The 19281-nt window shown below is 35.7% G+C and overlaps 1 protein-coding gene across 2 annotated transcripts in view; it reads left to right on the top strand.

Moving 5' to 3' along the window:
* Positions 1-19281, top strand: part of LOC128871129 (uncharacterized) — a 410182-nt gene that overhangs the window by 104593 nt on the left and 286308 nt on the right. For both annotated transcript variants that reach the window (XM_054113306.1, XM_054113305.1), the window contains exons 3-6: positions 6048-6245; positions 6516-6698; positions 14101-14289; positions 14498-14654. In XM_054113306.1, the coding sequence (XP_053969281.1) occupies positions 6048-6245; positions 6516-6698; positions 14101-14289; positions 14498-14654 (727 nt within the window). The remainder of the gene's footprint in view (positions 1-6047; positions 6246-6515; positions 6699-14100; positions 14290-14497; positions 14655-19281) is intronic.

Genomic DNA, 19281 nt, shown 5'->3' with positions numbered 1-19281 from the left:
ACAACACAAGAAAAAAGTTATGTGTGCAGATAGCCAATCTATTAGGTATGGGAATAAGTTTCTGCCCTCGTAAAAGAGGGCAGTAATAGTGGCAGTCGATCGCAGTAGTTGACATTCGTTTGAAGCATAAAGATCTCTTTTATCTGACGTCAAAAGTGTCTACGTTCGTCCCGAAAAACCAACATTTGCGGGAAGTCATGCTTCATTGTAACCTTTTAAAGAAAAGTGCAGCTGAAATGTCGTATATTAAACAATATTTAGGGTAATCAAGCTCTATCAAAATTAACTTATAAAGAGTGGCTTTGACACTTCCAATGGGGTAATTTCGAGGTGAGTGATAAAGACTGCGAATGGGCACCGAAAAAATTTGAAGATACTCAACTGCAACAATTATTGGATGAAGACGCATGTCGAATGTCGAACTGTTGATGATGTGTCCAAAGAGTTGGATGTTGACAGCTCAACCGTCGATAAACGTGGTCCAGGAAGTAGTTAAGTGGGTGTCACGTCAATTGAAGGATAGGGATATCGAGGGACGTTTGCCGACTTGTGAGATGCTTCTTCAACGGCAGAAAACGAAAGGTCACTGGCGATGAAAAATGGATCTATTATGATAACCCTAAGCATTGAAAATGTTGCAGCCTGCCAGATGAACCAGATCCATCGACAGCGAAAAAAAATATTCATGCGTCAAAGGTTATGTTGTGCATCTAGTGAGACCAGAGGGTGTCATATATTAAAAAATAAATAAATAATTGGCGCGTACACTTCTGTTAGGTGTTTGGCCGAGCTCCTCCTCCTATTTGTGGTGTGCGTCTTGATGTTGTTCCACAAATGGAGGGACCTACAGTTTCAAGCCGACTCCGAACGGCCGATATTTTTATGAGGAGCTTTTTCATGGCAGATATACACTCGGAGGCTTGCCATTGCCTGCCGAGGGGGCAGGCTCCTTAACTCCTTAAACAAACTGGCGATCGTTACCGACTGCAGCTAATGCGTCTCAAAGAAAAGCGGCCGGAAAGAAACGGTACACTTGACAAACTGATTTTGGTGCATCACAACGTCAGCCCAGACGTTGTTAAATCGGTCCAGAAATATTTAGAGGGACTGAATTGGGTAATCTTTCTCCACCCGCCGTATTTCCCAGACATTGTATCTTCTGATTACTATCTGTTCTAATCAAAGCAGTCAGCCCGTATTGGAGAGCGATTTACTTCTTACGAGAGCATCACAAACTGGCTTAATGAATGAATCACGTCAAAAGAAATCGAAGTTTTCGTCAGAGGGATCCACATGCTGCCTGAAAGATGGAGTAAAGTTGTAGCTTCCAATGGCACATGGTTCACATAACATCATACATTTTTTAATTGTTTAAATAATTCGTAACTTTGGCTAAGAAAGTACGGAAACTTATACCTATACCCAATGTATGCGAAGCGTTTAAAAAAATATTAACTTGACACGGATAATAGTGTCCATAAATAAAGGCCGATCGAGCTGCCAAATCGGTTACCTGTATCCTGTTCATAACTTTGCCACTAACTCTATAGAGCTGATTGCCAGAAATTATTTTAATAAACTTAAAAAGGAAATTGCCTCTGACTGGATCAACAACAATCGTAGTTACCAGCAAATAAACCCGAATAAAATTCCTCTAGGGCTACCTTTAACATTCTCAATGATACAAAATAAAATACAGTATATTCTGTTTTTATGCGGTATATACGTTCCGCAAGAAACAGCATAAAAAAAAACAGCATAAAAAAAGCTACCAGTTCTATAGTAAAACTATAGATAGGTTTCAAAAGTGCTAAGAACCGCATAAATCTGAATTAATGTAATAAAATCGCATAAAAAAGGGTACTAGTCCCATATTATAACTATAGATACGTTCCATAGACCTCGTGAATCTGAAATAATTAAATAAAATCGCATACACAAAAAATTGTATTTTTGAAAATTATATCTTTATTTAAGAAACGTCAGAATCGAAAAATAAATTTATATCATCAGAAATAGAATCAGACAATATCCGCATGTTGCGCATTCGTTTAGGATTTGGCGTAAAATCACTTTCGTCACTTGAGGAAATGTACACGTCTGATCTAGATGGTGATGCAGGCGGTTCCATACTTGTAGGGTTACAATTTCTGATGTAATCTGTGATGAGTTTTTGCTTAGCTGGTTTAGAATCTTGTTTATACATTTCCCGATAGGTCGACATGAATTTTTTATTTTTTTTAAAAACCGCACTATTTCAAAACCGCATAAAAAAAACCGCATAAAAAAACCAATCTACTGTATACAGGTATTCAAGGGATCGACTTACTCATACTGAGGCCACTCATCTTTACACCAAAAAATTATGCGCGATCGGTAGCGTATATCCCCCCAAAGTCTCATTAAACCTTAACGTTTGTGGAAATCTTAATTATAAGTAATAGAAGATTTACTTTGTATACACCTCTAATTGGTAATTTTCTGCCTGGTCTAATTTCAATCGCTTTCGAACTAGTATGACTTTTTACTTCAAATAAGATTTCATAAACTAAAATATTTGTTTCATAGTTTGCTTTCTACAGCAGGGTTTACACGCATGTGGGAATAAAATACTACGTACGTGGGTAAATTAAAGTATTTACATACATAAGTGTGTGTGTATGCGTGTATAATAATAATGATTTCCCAACATCCCCACTGTGAAAAACACTTTACTGCATGTGAAGCAAATAACGTAAGAGTATTTGTGACAAGAGAAAAAATGTGGATGCGTTGTTCGGGGGAAATTGAGAATGCTCAGGATATTTGGAGAAAAATATTTATTAATATCAAGTACCAAAAATTTCAAAATAATCTGAATTCCTAAATAAACTGATATGTGAATGTGAGTGTATGAGTACGTATTCATATTTCTACGCATTCATATTTTCATGCATATATGATACATACACATGCACAAGTTTTTTATTGTATTGTGTAGAAGAAGTGTATTGAGGACTTGAATTCATCGGAATATAATTGTTTCCTCTTATGTTTAATTTTTTGCATTTTTCTGCGAAAATAATTTTACGTGCAAATATGCTCGTTTGTGAAATATTCAAGTGTATTTCTATTGCTTCATTCGTTGGTATATCGTCGATTATTTGGTGTTGCGAAGCAAACGTGTTAAAAGTGGTTTTTCCTGCATATTTTCTGTACATATTGATGAATACAGGCAGACGCTTTTAGATTTATGCTGCTGAGAGTAGGTGTGCACTTCTTCTTTTAGTAGAGTTAAATTTGTTTAAATAAGTAATCCATGCTTAGGGTTTAAATTTTTTTTTTGTATTAACACATCTTAAGGTATGAACAGAATAACGTTTAGAAATTACAAATAGAACAACTAAATAAACATACTAACGAGCAATTTTTATTGAATTAATATATTAAAAAAGGAAAACGTAAGATGCCTCAATATTCATAAATTCATTATTCAATATATAATATAAGGTACAGCTGCTAATGGGTGCCCATCTGGTCTAAAACTGTTTTACGCTTGAGCCGCCGACGATGAGTATTTGGCTGAAGCAAAGCCAATGCTTCAGCGGTGACATGTGTACTTAAATTGTTGTCTGTGAGCCATGGCATACTTTTTCGCCACGTCAGTGACGAGATCACGATGGAGGTCGAGATTTCTCACATTTTGGAATCGTTGGATAATAGTCATGCAAGATTCGCTTGAGCATCCCCATAACTGAATGCCATACGTCCAAACGGGTTTAAGTATTTGTTTATATAGCGGTAGTTTGTTGTTCGTTGACAGAATAGAGTGTCTACCAAAAAGATGAAGAAGGTTTTTTGTTTTTAATTCCAGCTCTTCACGCTTTTTCTTGACATGCGCCTTCCAACGCAGTTTAGCATCAAGTGTTATTCGAAGATATTTTGCCTCGTTGACGTACGGTATATTTACGCTGTTTATGCAGACTGGCTTGTAAATTGTTTTTTTTCAGGCCGAATACAATTTGCACTAATTTTGAATTATTTAATTTGATACGCCATTTTTTTGCCCATGTTGCAATAGAACTGACCGCTGATTGCAATTTTGTGGTTATAGTCTCGATCACTTCTCCAACTGCTAGAATAGCCGTGTCATCTGCAAAGGTTGCGATAACGCGTTGCTCGTGAACCGGTGAGTCATACGTATACAAGAGGTACAGGAGAGGGCCTGGGATGCTTCCTTGAGGTAGCCCCGCGCTTGCTTTTTGCAATGAAGAATAGGCGTCATCAAATCTGACACGAAAGTATCTGCCATCAAGGTAGGAAGAAAAGACTTCGCCTTAATTCCTGGGCAAAATCAATTTCAGTTTGTGGAGTAAGCCCGTATGCCAAACTTTGTCAAACGCCTGCGAGACGTGAAGGAACACCGCTGCGCAAACTTTATTTTCCTCTATCGCACGCTCTATGGTTCTAACAACCCTGTGAACTTGGTCGATTGTGGAGTGACTTTTTCGAAAGCCAAATTGGTGCGTTGGAATAACTCTCTTATTTTCTATAATTGGCAACATTCGAGTCAGTAACAGTTGTTCAAAAAGTTTGGACAGCATTGGTAGCAGAGAAATAGGTCGGTATGAAGACGATTTTCCGGCTTTCAGAATCATAATTACTTCTGCTGTCTTCAAGTACATAGTTACATATTTTAACAAAAAACACAAATTAATCAATTAAGACAGTCAAGTAACACAATAATTGGGCAATCTCTGAAAAATTTCTGCAGTTATGAGGTTCGTTACTAACTGGCTCAATGCTGATATCGCTTTCAATCCAATTTGACGAGATGTCACTATCTTCAGATCCATCATTGGCATAGAAGGTTTTACGAAGATTTTCTGCAAATAAATTTGCTTTTTGCTCATTGGTTTTTGCCCATTGGGGGTCGTTTATTTTGATGGGTGCTGTGTGTTTTATCGATCGATTAATTGACTTTGCTGCTTTCCATAAGGAGTAGTCTGTGGATTTATCAGATGTGAGGCTCTTAAGAAATCGATTGTAATTATAATTTTTGAATGTCTGAATTTGAACGTGTAGTTGTTTTGTTGTTTGGTTGAGTTTTAATTTGTGCTCAGGATATCTGGTTTGCTGCCAACGACGTCTAAGTTTTCGTTTTTTATTTATCAGCAACTTGATATATGATGGGTATTTTTTCTTATTTGATGTACATCTTGCTGGGGCGTACTGTTCCATGCTGCGTTTTGAATTATTTGCGTGAATTGAAGCACGGCATCATCAAGATTATCGATGGTTTCAATTAAAACAAATTAAGAATACAATCTAGATCTTTGGATCTAGTGGAATTTTTTGCAAAAGGTCCTTGTTTTTGCCAATGTAAGTTTTAAATATGAGCCGCATTGAACCATAAGCGGAACATTTAAAAATATTTTGATGCCGACTTCCCCTGGAGAGCAATATTTTCAGCCTATAACCTATACCGAAAACTCGTTTACTTATCAGGGCGAGTCGGACCCTATTTCGCACAGCCATTTCACCGATTAGCGTGCTCGAATAGGCAAGCAGATAGAAAAGTTTTTAAAAATCACCTTATTATTTTCGATTGTATTCCTTAAATCTCCTATTATTATATTTTTCATAATATTTTTGATGTACGTACATGACATGCAGTTTTATTGTAGTATGTACAAGTTTCCTTCAATTTACGCTTTATCGATATGTACTTCTACCTACATATATATAAAACACGGTAGATATATTCTTAGCGCATAGTAAATTTCAGCAGCTAAAAGAAATACTGCATAGATAGCCAAGGCTCTTTAAATCAGCAAACACTCATTGCGCCCATTCAGTACACACTTAGAAACATCTTCTTGCCTCCTTTTACTACAATCATTAATTAAATCACTATAATTTATTGAGCCAAATTTATTTGTATTATATTTTACCACTTATTCTGTCATTTATCTTTTTCCAGGTTACTTCATTTCTATTTACTCACTTACGCATTATTTTTGGCTGCTTGTGAAGAGTTTTCCTTTATTTCTATTTCCTCATGGTAGGTGCGCCATTACCATGGCAAGGATTGAAAATTGCACGCCATTTACCACCCGTCTGCCCACAACAGCTGCCCGATGTCACAGCGCAAGGAAGTGTGAAAATGTCACGCGGCCGTTACAAGCACTTGGCACGCCTACTGCCCTATCTAAAGACGGAAAGCGAAGATTGTCTTTATCTGAATTTGTATGTACCACGTGGTGGTAAGTAGAACAAGAAATATGTAATGCTATACTGGGAGATTACTTGAGATGAGTATAGGGGCAGCGCTATTATGCTTCACCTTAACCTTTTCGCATGTACTCACACTGCGTTATGTGCTTGTTTGGGTGAGCATACCTTACGCTTGCGCTACCACCTACATACATAAGTTGTGTGACAGTGTAACACCTTTTTTCGCACATCATTCGCTACCAATCCATTTAACATTGACAAATTTAATACCAGTAAACTTCTCTTTGTATGGGCCGCAGATGGTGCTTTCGACTCATCGTCCGCCTACGATATGGACTCATCAGCAAAGCGTTTGCCGGTAATGGTGTACGTGCACGGTGAATCTTTTGAGTGGAATAGTGGAAATCCTTACGATGGTTCAGTGCTTGCGAGCTATGGTCAAGTCATTGTTGTTACCATCAATTATCGGCTTGGAGTGATGGGTAAGTGGGTAAATGTGTAAATATATTTTTATATAGAGAAATGCGAATATATACGCAATCAACGTGCGTATTGAGTTGCATAAATGCGAGCGCAAAGCATAGAGTGAACTGTCATAGAGTGGAGCAAAATGATGTGTAAAAGAAATAATCTGAATAAAATAAAATGAAGTAAATTAAAAACATATTAAATAAAATAAAAAAATTTAATATAAAACACTAGCAAAATTAAAAATTAAAGAAAACAAATAGAATGAAATAACAAAATAAATAAATGAAACAAAATAAAACAATGTAAAAATATTAAACTATATAAATTTAAATAAATGAAATTCATTTCAATTAAATAAAAAAAACAAAATACATAAAACATTTAAACTAAAATCTAAAAAATTAAAATTTTATTTTATTGAAGTAAAATAAAATAAACAATAAAACAAAAAAATAAATATTAAAAATATAAATTAAATAAAATGTTCTTTAATAAAAAATAAAAAAATAAAAAACAATATATATGTACCATATATAAATTGAGCACAATAAAAATAAATAAAAATAATTGAATTAAGTTAAAATAGAATAAATAACCGAAAATCTATAATCAATAGAAATAATACAAATTTAATTAAAATATGTAAATAATAAAATAAAATTAAAAAAAAATAAACTAATAAACCAAGAATATAAATAAAATAAATAAATTAAATTAAAAACTAAATAAAATAATTACATTAAAATTCAAAAAAAAAAAAAAAAAAAAATTGTAAAACTAATCAAAAAATTTAAAGTAAACTAGAATAAATAATTTAGACTAAAGTTTAAGCCTATGCAGATGATATTGCTCTCTGCGTGTCAGGCAAACACCTGAATACCCTCACAGAGCTCATGCAACGCTCAATCAATATTCTGTTAAAATGGTGCACCGAAAGCGGACTAAATGCGAATCCAGCAAAGACAGATCTTGTTCTTTTCAATAGGAAACAACAATCTCCTCCACTGCAAACAATAACTTTAAAAGGGGAATCATTACTTCTATCTGATTCAGCTAAATATCTAGGAGTTATTCTAGATATGAAGTTGAGTTGGAAATTGAACATCGAAAACTGATGTAAAAAAGCTTTCATAGCTCTTTATACTTGTAAGAAAGCTATAGGCAAAACCTGGGGGTTTTCACCTCGGATCATTTATTGGATATATACCTCGATCATCAAACCGATACTCTTCTACGGTGTGGTTATATGGTGGACAGCACTCGAAAAACGATGTAGAGTAGACACAATTGATCGAGGCCAAAGAACAGCCTGCCTCCTGATAACAGGATGCTTAAGTGCAACACCTACTAAGGCTCTAAATACGTTGCTTCACTTGTTTCCTATCGATCTGGCTGGCAAAGCGATTGCAGCGAATGCAGCGACACGCATAAATGCTATATCGAAATGGAATAAGTATCTTGGCCATTCGGCCATACTGAACAGGAACACAGTTATCTCTTCCGACATAGACTATCATGTAAGTCTTCCATCATCACCCTTGCTATTCTCCTGTTCACTCCCAACTAGGGAAGAATGGAAGACAAATCTTACCGAAATCGATGGCCCTCTGATTATATATATATACAGATGGTTCAAAACAAGACCGTAAAGTGGGATTTGGAATCTTTTCCAATTCCCCTTACATCAATCTATCATTTAGATTACCCGACTACTGTAGTGTATTCCAAGTGGAAGTAGGTATGCGCTATCTGGTATGCTGCGAAAACTCTCTTAGAAAATAGAATATCACTAGAGGATATCCGCTTTTTCACCGACAGTCAAGCGGCCGTTCGAGCACTCAGCTCCTCTTATACCCACTCAGATGTGGTTCGATCCTATCTCTTATCTCTTAACGAAATAAGTGTTCAGAATTCTGTCCAAGTTATCTGGATACCGGGTCACAGTGGATTCGAAGCTGATGAGCTCGCACGAGCTGGAGCTTAGTAACTTACCCACAATCCACATTCCGCTCTCAACATGTAAAATGCTCATTGATCGAGAATTTCACAGCATTGCTGATCGGAGGTGGCGAGTGGAAACTACTTGCGTTACGACCAGACAAATCTGGCCATCCTAAAATCTGAAACAGACAACCCTTATAAGTCTATCGAAACAGGAACTAAGGCATATAATATCTCTTATCACCGGCCACTGCCTTTTGGGCACTCACGCATGTCGGCTCGGGGCTCCTCAAAACGACTTGTGCAGATACTGCGAGGACAAAGATGAGGAAGTATCGAGCAGGTATTTGCTGTGCAGTTGTCCCGGCCTAGCCAGAAGTCGACTCGCTCTTCTAGGCTCTCCAAAAATTAACAATCATTCAGCACTCTCGGACCTGAAAATCGAATCTCTCATTAAATTCTCGAAACGAATTAATATTTTGGACCGAAATCTATAATAAAAATCTCGGTTAAATGGGGAAATCATATAAAATAATGAGCTCTAGGGCAACACAACGGACCCAACTTGCGGTCTATGTGGCACTCCGATGCGGGGTCACCCTTAAACCAACCAACCAATAAACCAAGAATATAAATAAAATAAATAAATAAAATTAAAAACTAAATAAAATAGTTACAATAAAATTAAAATTAAAAAAAAAAAAAATTATGTAAAACTAATCAAAAAATTTAAAGGAAACTAGAATAAATAATTTAGACTAAAGTTTAAGTTAAATTAAATTAAATTTAAATTAAGTTAAATTAAATTAAACGAAAAAATAAAATAAAATTGATAAATTAAACTAAACCAAATTATGTAAAAACAAACTAGAAATATATAAACAGTGGTAGAATGCTCTAAAATAATAGTAATGGCTTATTGAAGTACTTCGTATTTACAACTTCAATCCCAATATCATACTCTTTCTAGAAAAAGTTATGCAACGCTGGAGGACAAGAATAAAAATACCTGGCTCTGAAAGCTTTCAATACACAACCGAAATAAACATTCGAAATGGCATCTTTCAAGGTGACTCCTTGAGTACGCTCTGGTTTGTTCTCAGCATGAGCCTCTTAAGTCACATCCTGAATGAGACGGGACTTGGGTTTGTATTAAAACACGGACAGTCTGGAAGATTTCGACTGAGCCATCTTTTTTACGTAGATGATTTGAAACTCTACGCCAGCAATTCCATCTAGATAAGCTTTTGAAATGTGTCCAAATCTTCTCCAATGGCATTAAAATGCCTATTGGACTTGATAAATGCCGAAAGATCACAATAGTTAAAGGTAAAGAGGTTTCTCGACATGTAACTGCGGAAAGTAGCGGATTCGACATAACAGAAATGAAGCCGGGAGAGGTATACAAGTACCTTTGAGTTATGCAAAGCAGCAGCCTAAATACGACGCAAATGAGGAAAAATCTGATAGAACCCAACTTAATGAGAAAAACCAAATCCACGCTATTAATTCATATGTCGTCCCGGTGTATCGTATAGCTTCGGAATTGTAAAATGGTCATCTACTGAAATAGAAAATCTACAACAAACAATACGTACAATTATGACTAAATACAAGTCACGTCATCCAAAAAGCTCTGTCGTTCGAATGATGCTATCTAGAAGAGTGGGCGGCAGGGGACAGATTGATGTTGGAGCACTGCATGACAAACTTATCTTAAACATAAGAGTATACTTCCAACATAAGTCCTCCCAATCCGATCTGCACAAGGCTGCATGTGCTGCGGATGATAATTACACCCCACTTCGGATGAATCAATGCTACGAAATCAGGAACGCAACCACAATAGATGAAAAGATTCGAAGATGGTCCGAAATGGCTGTCCACGGCGCATAACGAAAAGACTTGCTGAGCCCACATGTCGACCAAAAATTGTCGCACTTATGGCTTACCAACAGGTCGATATTTGCCGAAAGGGAGGGTACCATTTTTACCATACAAGATGGTGTGATTCCAACAAGAAATTACATTAAATATGTAATGCGAGATCCAAATGCCGCTGCAGACAGATGTCGAAGATGCAATAATCGGAGTGAGACATTAGACCACCTGCTAGCGGGATGCACCACACTGGCAAACTCTATGTACCTGAAACGACACAATGACATCGCGAAAATAATCCATTTAAAACTGACGCATGTGTAAAACCCCAATCAAAGCAAAATACCGTACTTCAGATACACCCCAGAACCGGTTCAAGAAGATTCCAACTACCTTCCATTTTATGCCCGAACAATTTTAACACATGCCACAAGAGTCCACAATACACCAGATATTTTCCTGATTGATAAATCTCAAACGACTGGTTATATAGTTGATATTGCTGTTCCTCTAAACAAAAATATGCAAAAAACATATGCAGAAAAAATATCCAAATATTCTGACTTAGGCATTGATCTCAAACGCCAGTGGAAGCTAAGGAAGATGCACATACTACCAATTATCATCTCAGCCCACGGACTAGTGCATAAAAACTCAGCAGACAACGTGAAAACTCTTCAACTTCCAAAATTTTTAATTTTCGACATGCAGAAAGCAGCTGTACTCAATTTTTGTCATATAGTGCGAAACTTTTTACAGTAAAAAAAATTGTTAACTATTTTATACAATATAATATTTATATACATTTATTTAATTGTAATCTTTGTAGCTGTTATAAATTATTGGCTTGCAGCAAAGCTGTCGCCAATTAATGTAAATCACTCCCTTCTTGAGATGCAACAAAAAAAAATAAAATAAAATAAAGTAAAAAAGTTAAATTAATTAAGATTAACTCAAATAAAAAATAATAATATAATACAATAACATTAACAAATTAGGATGACGAAAATAAAAAAATAAAAAAAATAAAATAAAAGCATAAAATAACGAACTAAAGAAATAAATTAACTTAAATAAGAAATGCTAACAATATAAAATATTGTTAAAAAGTCTTAAAAGGTTAGATAAAACAATAAAAAGAGTAAAATAAAACAAAATAAAAGAAAATAACAAAATAAGGAAATAAATAAAACACAGTAAGAAAATCAAATGAAGCGAAATAAAAAAATAAGTTACACTAAATAAAATAAAAATAAACAAAGTTTAGTTAAATCAAATTCATTTAAGTTAACCAAAAGTATCGAAAAAGTTTAACTAAAAATAAGAACGTAAAAAAATTAAAAATTTAAAATAATTGAAAGGGTAAAATATTAAAAAAATATAATAATATTAAGTAAAACAAAACAAAATAATTTAGCTTAATTAAATTAAATAAAACAATGATAAATAAAATAAAAAGATATTAAACTAAAGCAAATTAAATTAAATGAAAATAATTCCAATTAATATATTAGGTGCGAAACTAAGTTCCCGCTATTTGTCAATAGATGCCGCCAGCAGTCGATTCTAACATAACCTAAACATCATAAACCAAGTGTAGACATATGGTAAACAAACTGCTTCGACACATTAGTGATTTTGTGTTGGTATCATATATTTCTGGTTTTGTGAAAATTTCTGATCTTGTGCCGAATAATCGTCATTTTCGGGAAGTGTTGATTTTCCTCTTTCATTCGAAAAAATCGGCGGCTGAAACGCATCAAGAGCAACAAAAAGTTTATAGAGATGCTGCTTTAAGTGAAACAACGTGCCGAGATCGGTCGCGTTGCTTCAAACACGGTGATTTTAATGTTGACGACCATCCGCGTGAAGGAAGGCCAAAAACCTTCGAAGACGCTGAATTGGAGGCATTGCTCAATGACGATCCGTGTCAAATGCAAGAAGAGCTTGCTTCAGTATTAGGAGTTACCCGTCAATCCATTTCCAAGCGATTGCATGCTTTGGGAATGATTCAGAAACAGGGGACTTGGGTTCCTTATGAGTTAAAACCAAGGGATGTTGAACGTCGTTTTTTCGCCTGTGAACAACTTCTCCAGTGGCAAAAAAGGAAGGGTTTTCTTCATCGCATTGGGACGTGCTTTAATGAAAGCAATCTAAAGAAAAGAAAGTCATGAGGCTGCCCGGTCATGCTTCTACGTCGTCGCCTCGGCCGAATATTCACGCTGCGAAGGTTATGCTATGTATTTGGTGGGACCAAGTTGGTGTTATTTATTATGAACTGTTAAAACCAAGCGAAACCATCACAGGGAATCGGTATCGACTTCAATTGATGAGGTTGAGCCGAGCACTGTGCAAGAAGCGGCTGCAATACGCGGAGAGGCATGAAAAAGTGATTCTACAGCATGACGACGCTCGGCCTCACGTGGCCAAACCAATTAAAACCTACCTGGTAACACTGAAATGAGAAATCCTACCCCACCCGCCATATTCTCCAGATATTGCGCCGTTCGATTATTACCTGTTCCAATCAATGGCACATGGTCTAGCTGACCAGCAGTTCCATTCATATGAAGACATCAAAAAATGGCTTGATCCGTGGATAGCCTCAAAAGATGAACAGTTTTACCGTGACAGTATACGAGATATACCAGAAAAATTGAAAAAGTAGTAGCCAGCGATGGGCAATGCTTTCAATGATTTACTTGTAACCATTTTTTCATAAATAAATAAGTTGCACTAATTAAAATTAAGTTAAAATATTAAAAACAATAACAAATGAAATAAATAAGCTAAACTTAGTGAAATAAAATAAACTAAATAAATAAAAGCCAAATTTTGTTTAATTAAAAAATACATAAATTCAAATAAAATCGAATAAAACTAAATTGGATTCAATTCAATAAAGTAAAATAATTGCCATTGACTGTCGAGGAGCGACCGCTATTAGAAAAAACTTTTCTTCATTTTAGTGTTTCACCGAGATTCAATCCTACGTTCTTTCTGAATTCCGAATGGTAGTGACGCACCAACCCATTCCGCTAGAAATGTTGTTCTGTTGTGAGTATATTCGTGATGAATTGGTAAACCACGCTAACCTCAATTCAGCGAGAACTGTCAAATTAGCTATGGCAGAAAACAGCGCTGCCATTTCAAAGTACTTCACCTATAAAGAAATTCGCTTTACGCCTTTTGATAGTTGTTTGAGTGATTTTTATTGGAGAGCTTTATATAGCAAGAATGTGCTCGAAATTCCGTCACTGTCAACGGGCGGCCAATATTAGAAAATAAATTTTTATTTGCTATTTTATGACTACAGTTGCTATCGCACTTAGGACTCACCAGATGAGAATTACGCACAAACAATCGTTTTTTAACGAGACCGTAACTTAGTTCTCTGCATTTTGGTTTCTAGTGTTGCAAGAGATTTTTCGGAATATTAAATAAATGATTTAAAATGAAAAAAACAATATTTTCAAATTAAAACACTGTGACTGATATTAAGAAACTATCATATTTCAACATCTTTTATGCCTTTTCTTGCCTGTCGTCATCGCATCCTCTGTAATTTTTCTTTTCTGGTTTTATTTATAGGCTTTCTGAAGCCCAGCATTGACGAGAATACTGTCGCAAATTTTGGATTACTCGATCAAATTGCCGCACTACATTGGATTAAGGAAAATATTGCCTCGTTCGGCGGCGACAAGGATAGCGTTACCCTCATGGGACACAGTACCGGCGCAGCCTGCGTGAATTATTTAATGATATCGCCTGTTGCATCCGGTATGTGGAATATTTTTGTGCACATCAAGCCGCGTAACTCAATTTTGATGGCACTTCACTTTTCGGCATTTTATGTCACTTATCACACATTTACAAGAAAATTTCATTTATTTTAATTTAATCGCTTCTCCTTTTCATGCTTCAATGAACTGTGTATTGGTGTACTGGTGTATTTTTCGTTTTCATTTCACTTCAATGATCGGACCAGGCCTTTTTCATCGCGCAATTCTCATGTCGGGCTCAGCCATGTCAGACTGGGCGGCCAGCAATCATTCGCTTCAACTCACCATGCAAATCGCACACACACTCAATTGTCCTTTAAACGATGACAATGAGGAGATGCTATCCTGTTTGCGTCAAAAGCGGTAAGTTACTTAATTATTCAATGGCCGAGCCGCAGCCGTAGTGGCGGCGAGTGCTTCGGTTAAGTTTCAATAGGAGTCTCACATTTCAAATGCCTTCATTCCACCCAAAAGCTACTTGTAGAGGCATTTAATAGCATAAAATGCTACACACAACCACAAGTAGACGAGCTTAGTTTAGAAAAATATTTGAATATCTGGATTTGTGTGAATGTTTTCGGGCTTGTTTGTGTGGTTATTTGTGTGCTTTAGAATGCCTCATGCATATTTTTGCGATTTAGCGTAATTCCGCGCGTCATTGTTGGCGAGTTCCTTGCACACTGTACAAAATTGGCTACAATGACTTGTGTAACTACGAACATTTGAATAATTAATCATGAAAGAAATGCGTAAACTAAAGGCGATTATGGAAAATGGGAAATGATGTTAGAAAAGTTAAAGGAATTTGAAATAAAAGTTTTTTTCTCGGAGCGTATGCAAGTAGTCTTCAAAGTGAAAGAATTTAAAAATCTTACGTGGTTATCCTGGCAGATATACATACTTAGGTAGTTAGGTTTAAGAAAATGTTATTGTTTAACCATGTGAACACAATATAAGTTAGAAAATATTTAGAGCTACGAAACTAGGAGCATAAAAAGTTAGGATAAGAAACTCTGGATTATAATAATAACTAATTTTTTCAGGCGTCGGGTAGCTTCACAAGCTCGTATTTAAAGTGAAAGCCAAGATGCCTAAATCTTAGTCTTGAAAAAGCTGAATAGCTGAGGACTTTATATTCAGATGGTTCCATCTCATTATTCTTCTTGCGGCCACTGCTGAATGGACCCGAGTTCGCATGGATGTATTCGAGATGCAATGCTCGGTCAAGATTCCACCACAACGATTTTGTTGCGCTCAAATATTTCTCCTTCTTATTCAACCATATCCTAAAGTAATTTCTATCGCTGCAATTTAACATTCTTGCCCTTTCATTGAAGTGACTTGAGGCTCATAGGTTCACGAACTGAGAACAGGAAGTTAAAGTGAGCACCTCACGTGCGCCTTGCCCTAATCAGTTGATTTGTAATGATTTTTTTTAATTTTCCACCTCTAAAAGCAAAGCTTTGATGTTATCACTCATTAGGAACTCATCAACACAAGACATAAGGCATTCATTACCAGTTGGTTGCCGGGGTAAATTATGACACTTAAAAAGCCCAGCACTAGTCAGCAGCCATTGTTCTGGCTTCTTGAGAGCACCCATCTCCGCTGGAAAAACACAGCAGTGACTCGAATGACTAATATTTAGTTTAAATATTTGAGACTTTTCTCTGCTTACCATCGTACAATCTTCGAGTGTAGAGAGATATGAATAGTTTCACACTACGCCTTGTTTCCAAACGTTGCAACTCGACCAGTTTCATACTTGAAGGTTTGTAGGACGAGACAAATCTACCTAAGTAAATGTTTTTGGTTCTTTTCAAAATTTAAACAAGCTTTTTTTTAATTTCTTAGGATGAAACATATGAATAAAAAAAGGTTATGGAATAAAAATAAAATAAGGAGCTGGGAGAGATTACTGAACATAGCCTAAATTATCACATCAAAAAAGTAAAAAAAAAAATCTGACGTGGTATTTTCCAAAATTGCTAATAAAATTTTTTTCCACAATTCAAAACAAAAAATTCTTTCTTCCCAACAAAAAAAAAAATCTTTCTTTCAAAAAAAAAATTCTTTCTTCCAAAAAAAGTCTTTATTCACAAAAACAAAATTCTTTCCTCCAAAAAAAAAAATTCCGAACTTTCAATGAAACAAAAATTTTTTTAAATGTAAATTATATATTATATATATATAATTGGCGCGTACACCCTTTTTGGGTGTTTGGCCGAGCTCCTCCTCCTATTTGTAGTGTGCGTCTTGATGTTGTTCCTCAAATGGAGGGACCTACAGTTTCAAGTCGTCTCCGAACGGCAGATATTTTTATGAGGAGCTTTTTCATGGCAGAAATACACTCGGAGGTTTGCCATTGTCTGCCGAGGGGCGACCGCTATTAGAAAAATGTTTTTTTTTTAATTTTGGAGTTTCACCGAGATTCGAACCGACGTTCTCTCTGTGAATTCCGAATGTTAGTCACGCACCAACCCATTCGGCTACCGCGGATGTAAATGTAAATTACTCTAAAAATAAAAAAATTGTATGAATGTTAAAAGGAACCGAAGCACTTCTAGAAACCATATACAAAAATTCTCAAATAGAAAATTTCGAAACTAGTTAAATTCTTTGAAGATTTTTAGTTTATTTTTTATCCACTCAAGCCTACAAATAAACAAATTTTTGAAAAAAATTACGACAGTATTCAAAACAGTTGAATCACTTCACATGGAATCGTCCAATAGCTTTATTAAGCAAATATCATTTTCAAATAACATCCCACAGCAACAAAAGATAATTAAAGCCTTCGTTAGTCCTTTCCCAATATTTGGAATCAATTGTAGCTTTATATCCCAGAACCGAGGTAGGTCGCTTCAGAAAGTCAGAAAGAAGAATGCCGTTATAGAAACACCTCGATCCCTGACGTTTAAAAGTTCATCAACTGTGGGCCAATATGAATGCAATGTACCAGGGAAATACAGGTGGATGAAATCTTCGTAGCCACCACAGCTCTTTACTCAGTCTGTGAAACAGGTAACTTATCGGCTGAAAACTCTTGCGCGCGACATTATTTGCTTCTTCATCTTTTGGAATACTAGAATATCCAGGGACTCATTGGAAATTATTCTGATAAGACCTTTAACTCTTGTGAACATATCTCGACGTATTTGTTACCGATTTATGGATCTGCATCGTACAGGTAAGGCGAAAATTCTTAATTGATTATACTCATCAGCCTTTGCCGCATTATTAATTGCGCGGATATCGGCCAGAAAAACATTGCAGTAGTCTTGAAGTCTTAAGGTCTCTTTTGATAAGAATTTCTGAAACACGAGATCTGTTTCATTTGCCCTTTTTGCAATGTTTGCAAGTTGTTCTAGCTTATGCCCTTGAAAAATACTTAAGAACGATGCGTTGGCATCATGGCATATATGTGCATCTTTTATCGAGTACGGTACCTTAACCGTACTTTTTGCGCTTAAGTATATTTTTTTTTTGGCAAACATTCATTGAAGTGCGCTCATTTATGTATTTCCCTTGAAGGGCTCATATTGATCTTTAGCGTTTTAGTAGGAGCACTAAAATTCTGAGAGAGGCGGGACGATTCGGTCATCGTGCAAATTTTTGTGAAATGTTTTGCAACTCTTCAAAAAGCTATTAAAGAGTTTCAAAATACCGGCTTACCCTATGTTTATGTTTCAAAATGATGGTTTTTAATGCTTTGAAATATTTTTCTGAGTATAAAACAGCGGGAAGCATTTGCAGAAAAAGAAAGCGCGAAAGACTACTAGTCAGATTGATGGGATGATCGTTAAATTGTCAAAACAAGATCCGAAGAAGAGTGCTGCTGACACATATCAAGAAATTTTTGTTCACATGCAGAAGCCGATAGCAAAAAGAACAGCTGCACTACGATTAGCAGAAGCAGGGCTTCACTGTTGACTGGCGCGGAAGAAGGTATTGGTAACAGCATTGCAACGCCGAATTGAGTTTGCTCGAGAGCACTTATCCTGGACTCAAAAACAGTGGCGTTATATTTTATTCAGTCATTAAATTAAAATAAGTAGAGTAGGTCCAGATGGTAGGAAGTACGCGCGTCAGCTAAAATGTACACCATTCGAACTTCTTCTAACCAATCATAAAATACGGGAGAGGCTCAATAATGTTGTGAGGCTGTTTTTTAATGCTAACTTGTGAGGAAATTTCAACAAGGCATTGATCCAAAACACACTTATCGTATTGAAAGAAAGTTTTTCGAAGCCAATCCGATCACAGTTCTGGTTTATGTATCTTCGAGTGCCGATTTAAATCCCATTGAACATCTTTGTAGTGACGTAAAAAATGCACTCCGCACGCAGAATACCAGAAATTTGAATTTCAAAAGGTCAAGGCAGCATGGGAATCCATTCCACTTTATAGAGGTTTATTGAATTGATTTTGAACAAAATATTAATATATACTTTTGTTTTTTGCCTGCATTTTTTAAGGTTTGACGATTATTCTACTTCATTCTAAAATATTTTTCTCGAAAAACTTTCAAACTTTATTAACTTTTGTACATAAAGTAAAAAAAAATATGTTTTTCTTCGACAAGAAGGCTGATAAAGATTGAAAACATTTCAAATGTATGAAAGAAAACCTAATATGCAAAATTTATTTAAGTGATTTTATTGGAAAATGTCTCAAACAGAGTCTTAGAACTGGATATCGCTCCTTCATTTCATAAAGGGTTTTTTAATTGGCTCGGGTCGATTTTGGCGCCTTGTGGCAGCCATTTTGTTTTGGTGACATCTGTCAAATCTTTTGTTTATTATTCAGTTGTTTATGCCATATCAACATGGCAAGTTACACGATTGAACAGCAGGTTCAAATGATAAAACTTTATTATCAAAATGAGTCTTCATTAACGCAAACGTTGCGCGCATTGCGCCCATTTTTCGGTAGACGTGGTGGCCCTTCCAATTTCTTATGGCCCATATTGAGCCACATGGACCTAGAC

This window comes from Anastrepha ludens, chromosome 2 (genome assembly GCF_028408465.1).
Source record: "Anastrepha ludens isolate Willacy chromosome 2, idAnaLude1.1, whole genome shotgun sequence".
Taxonomy (NCBI): domain Eukaryota; kingdom Metazoa; phylum Arthropoda; class Insecta; order Diptera; family Tephritidae; genus Anastrepha; species Anastrepha ludens.
This window is presented reverse-complemented; position numbering and strand designations above follow the sequence as displayed.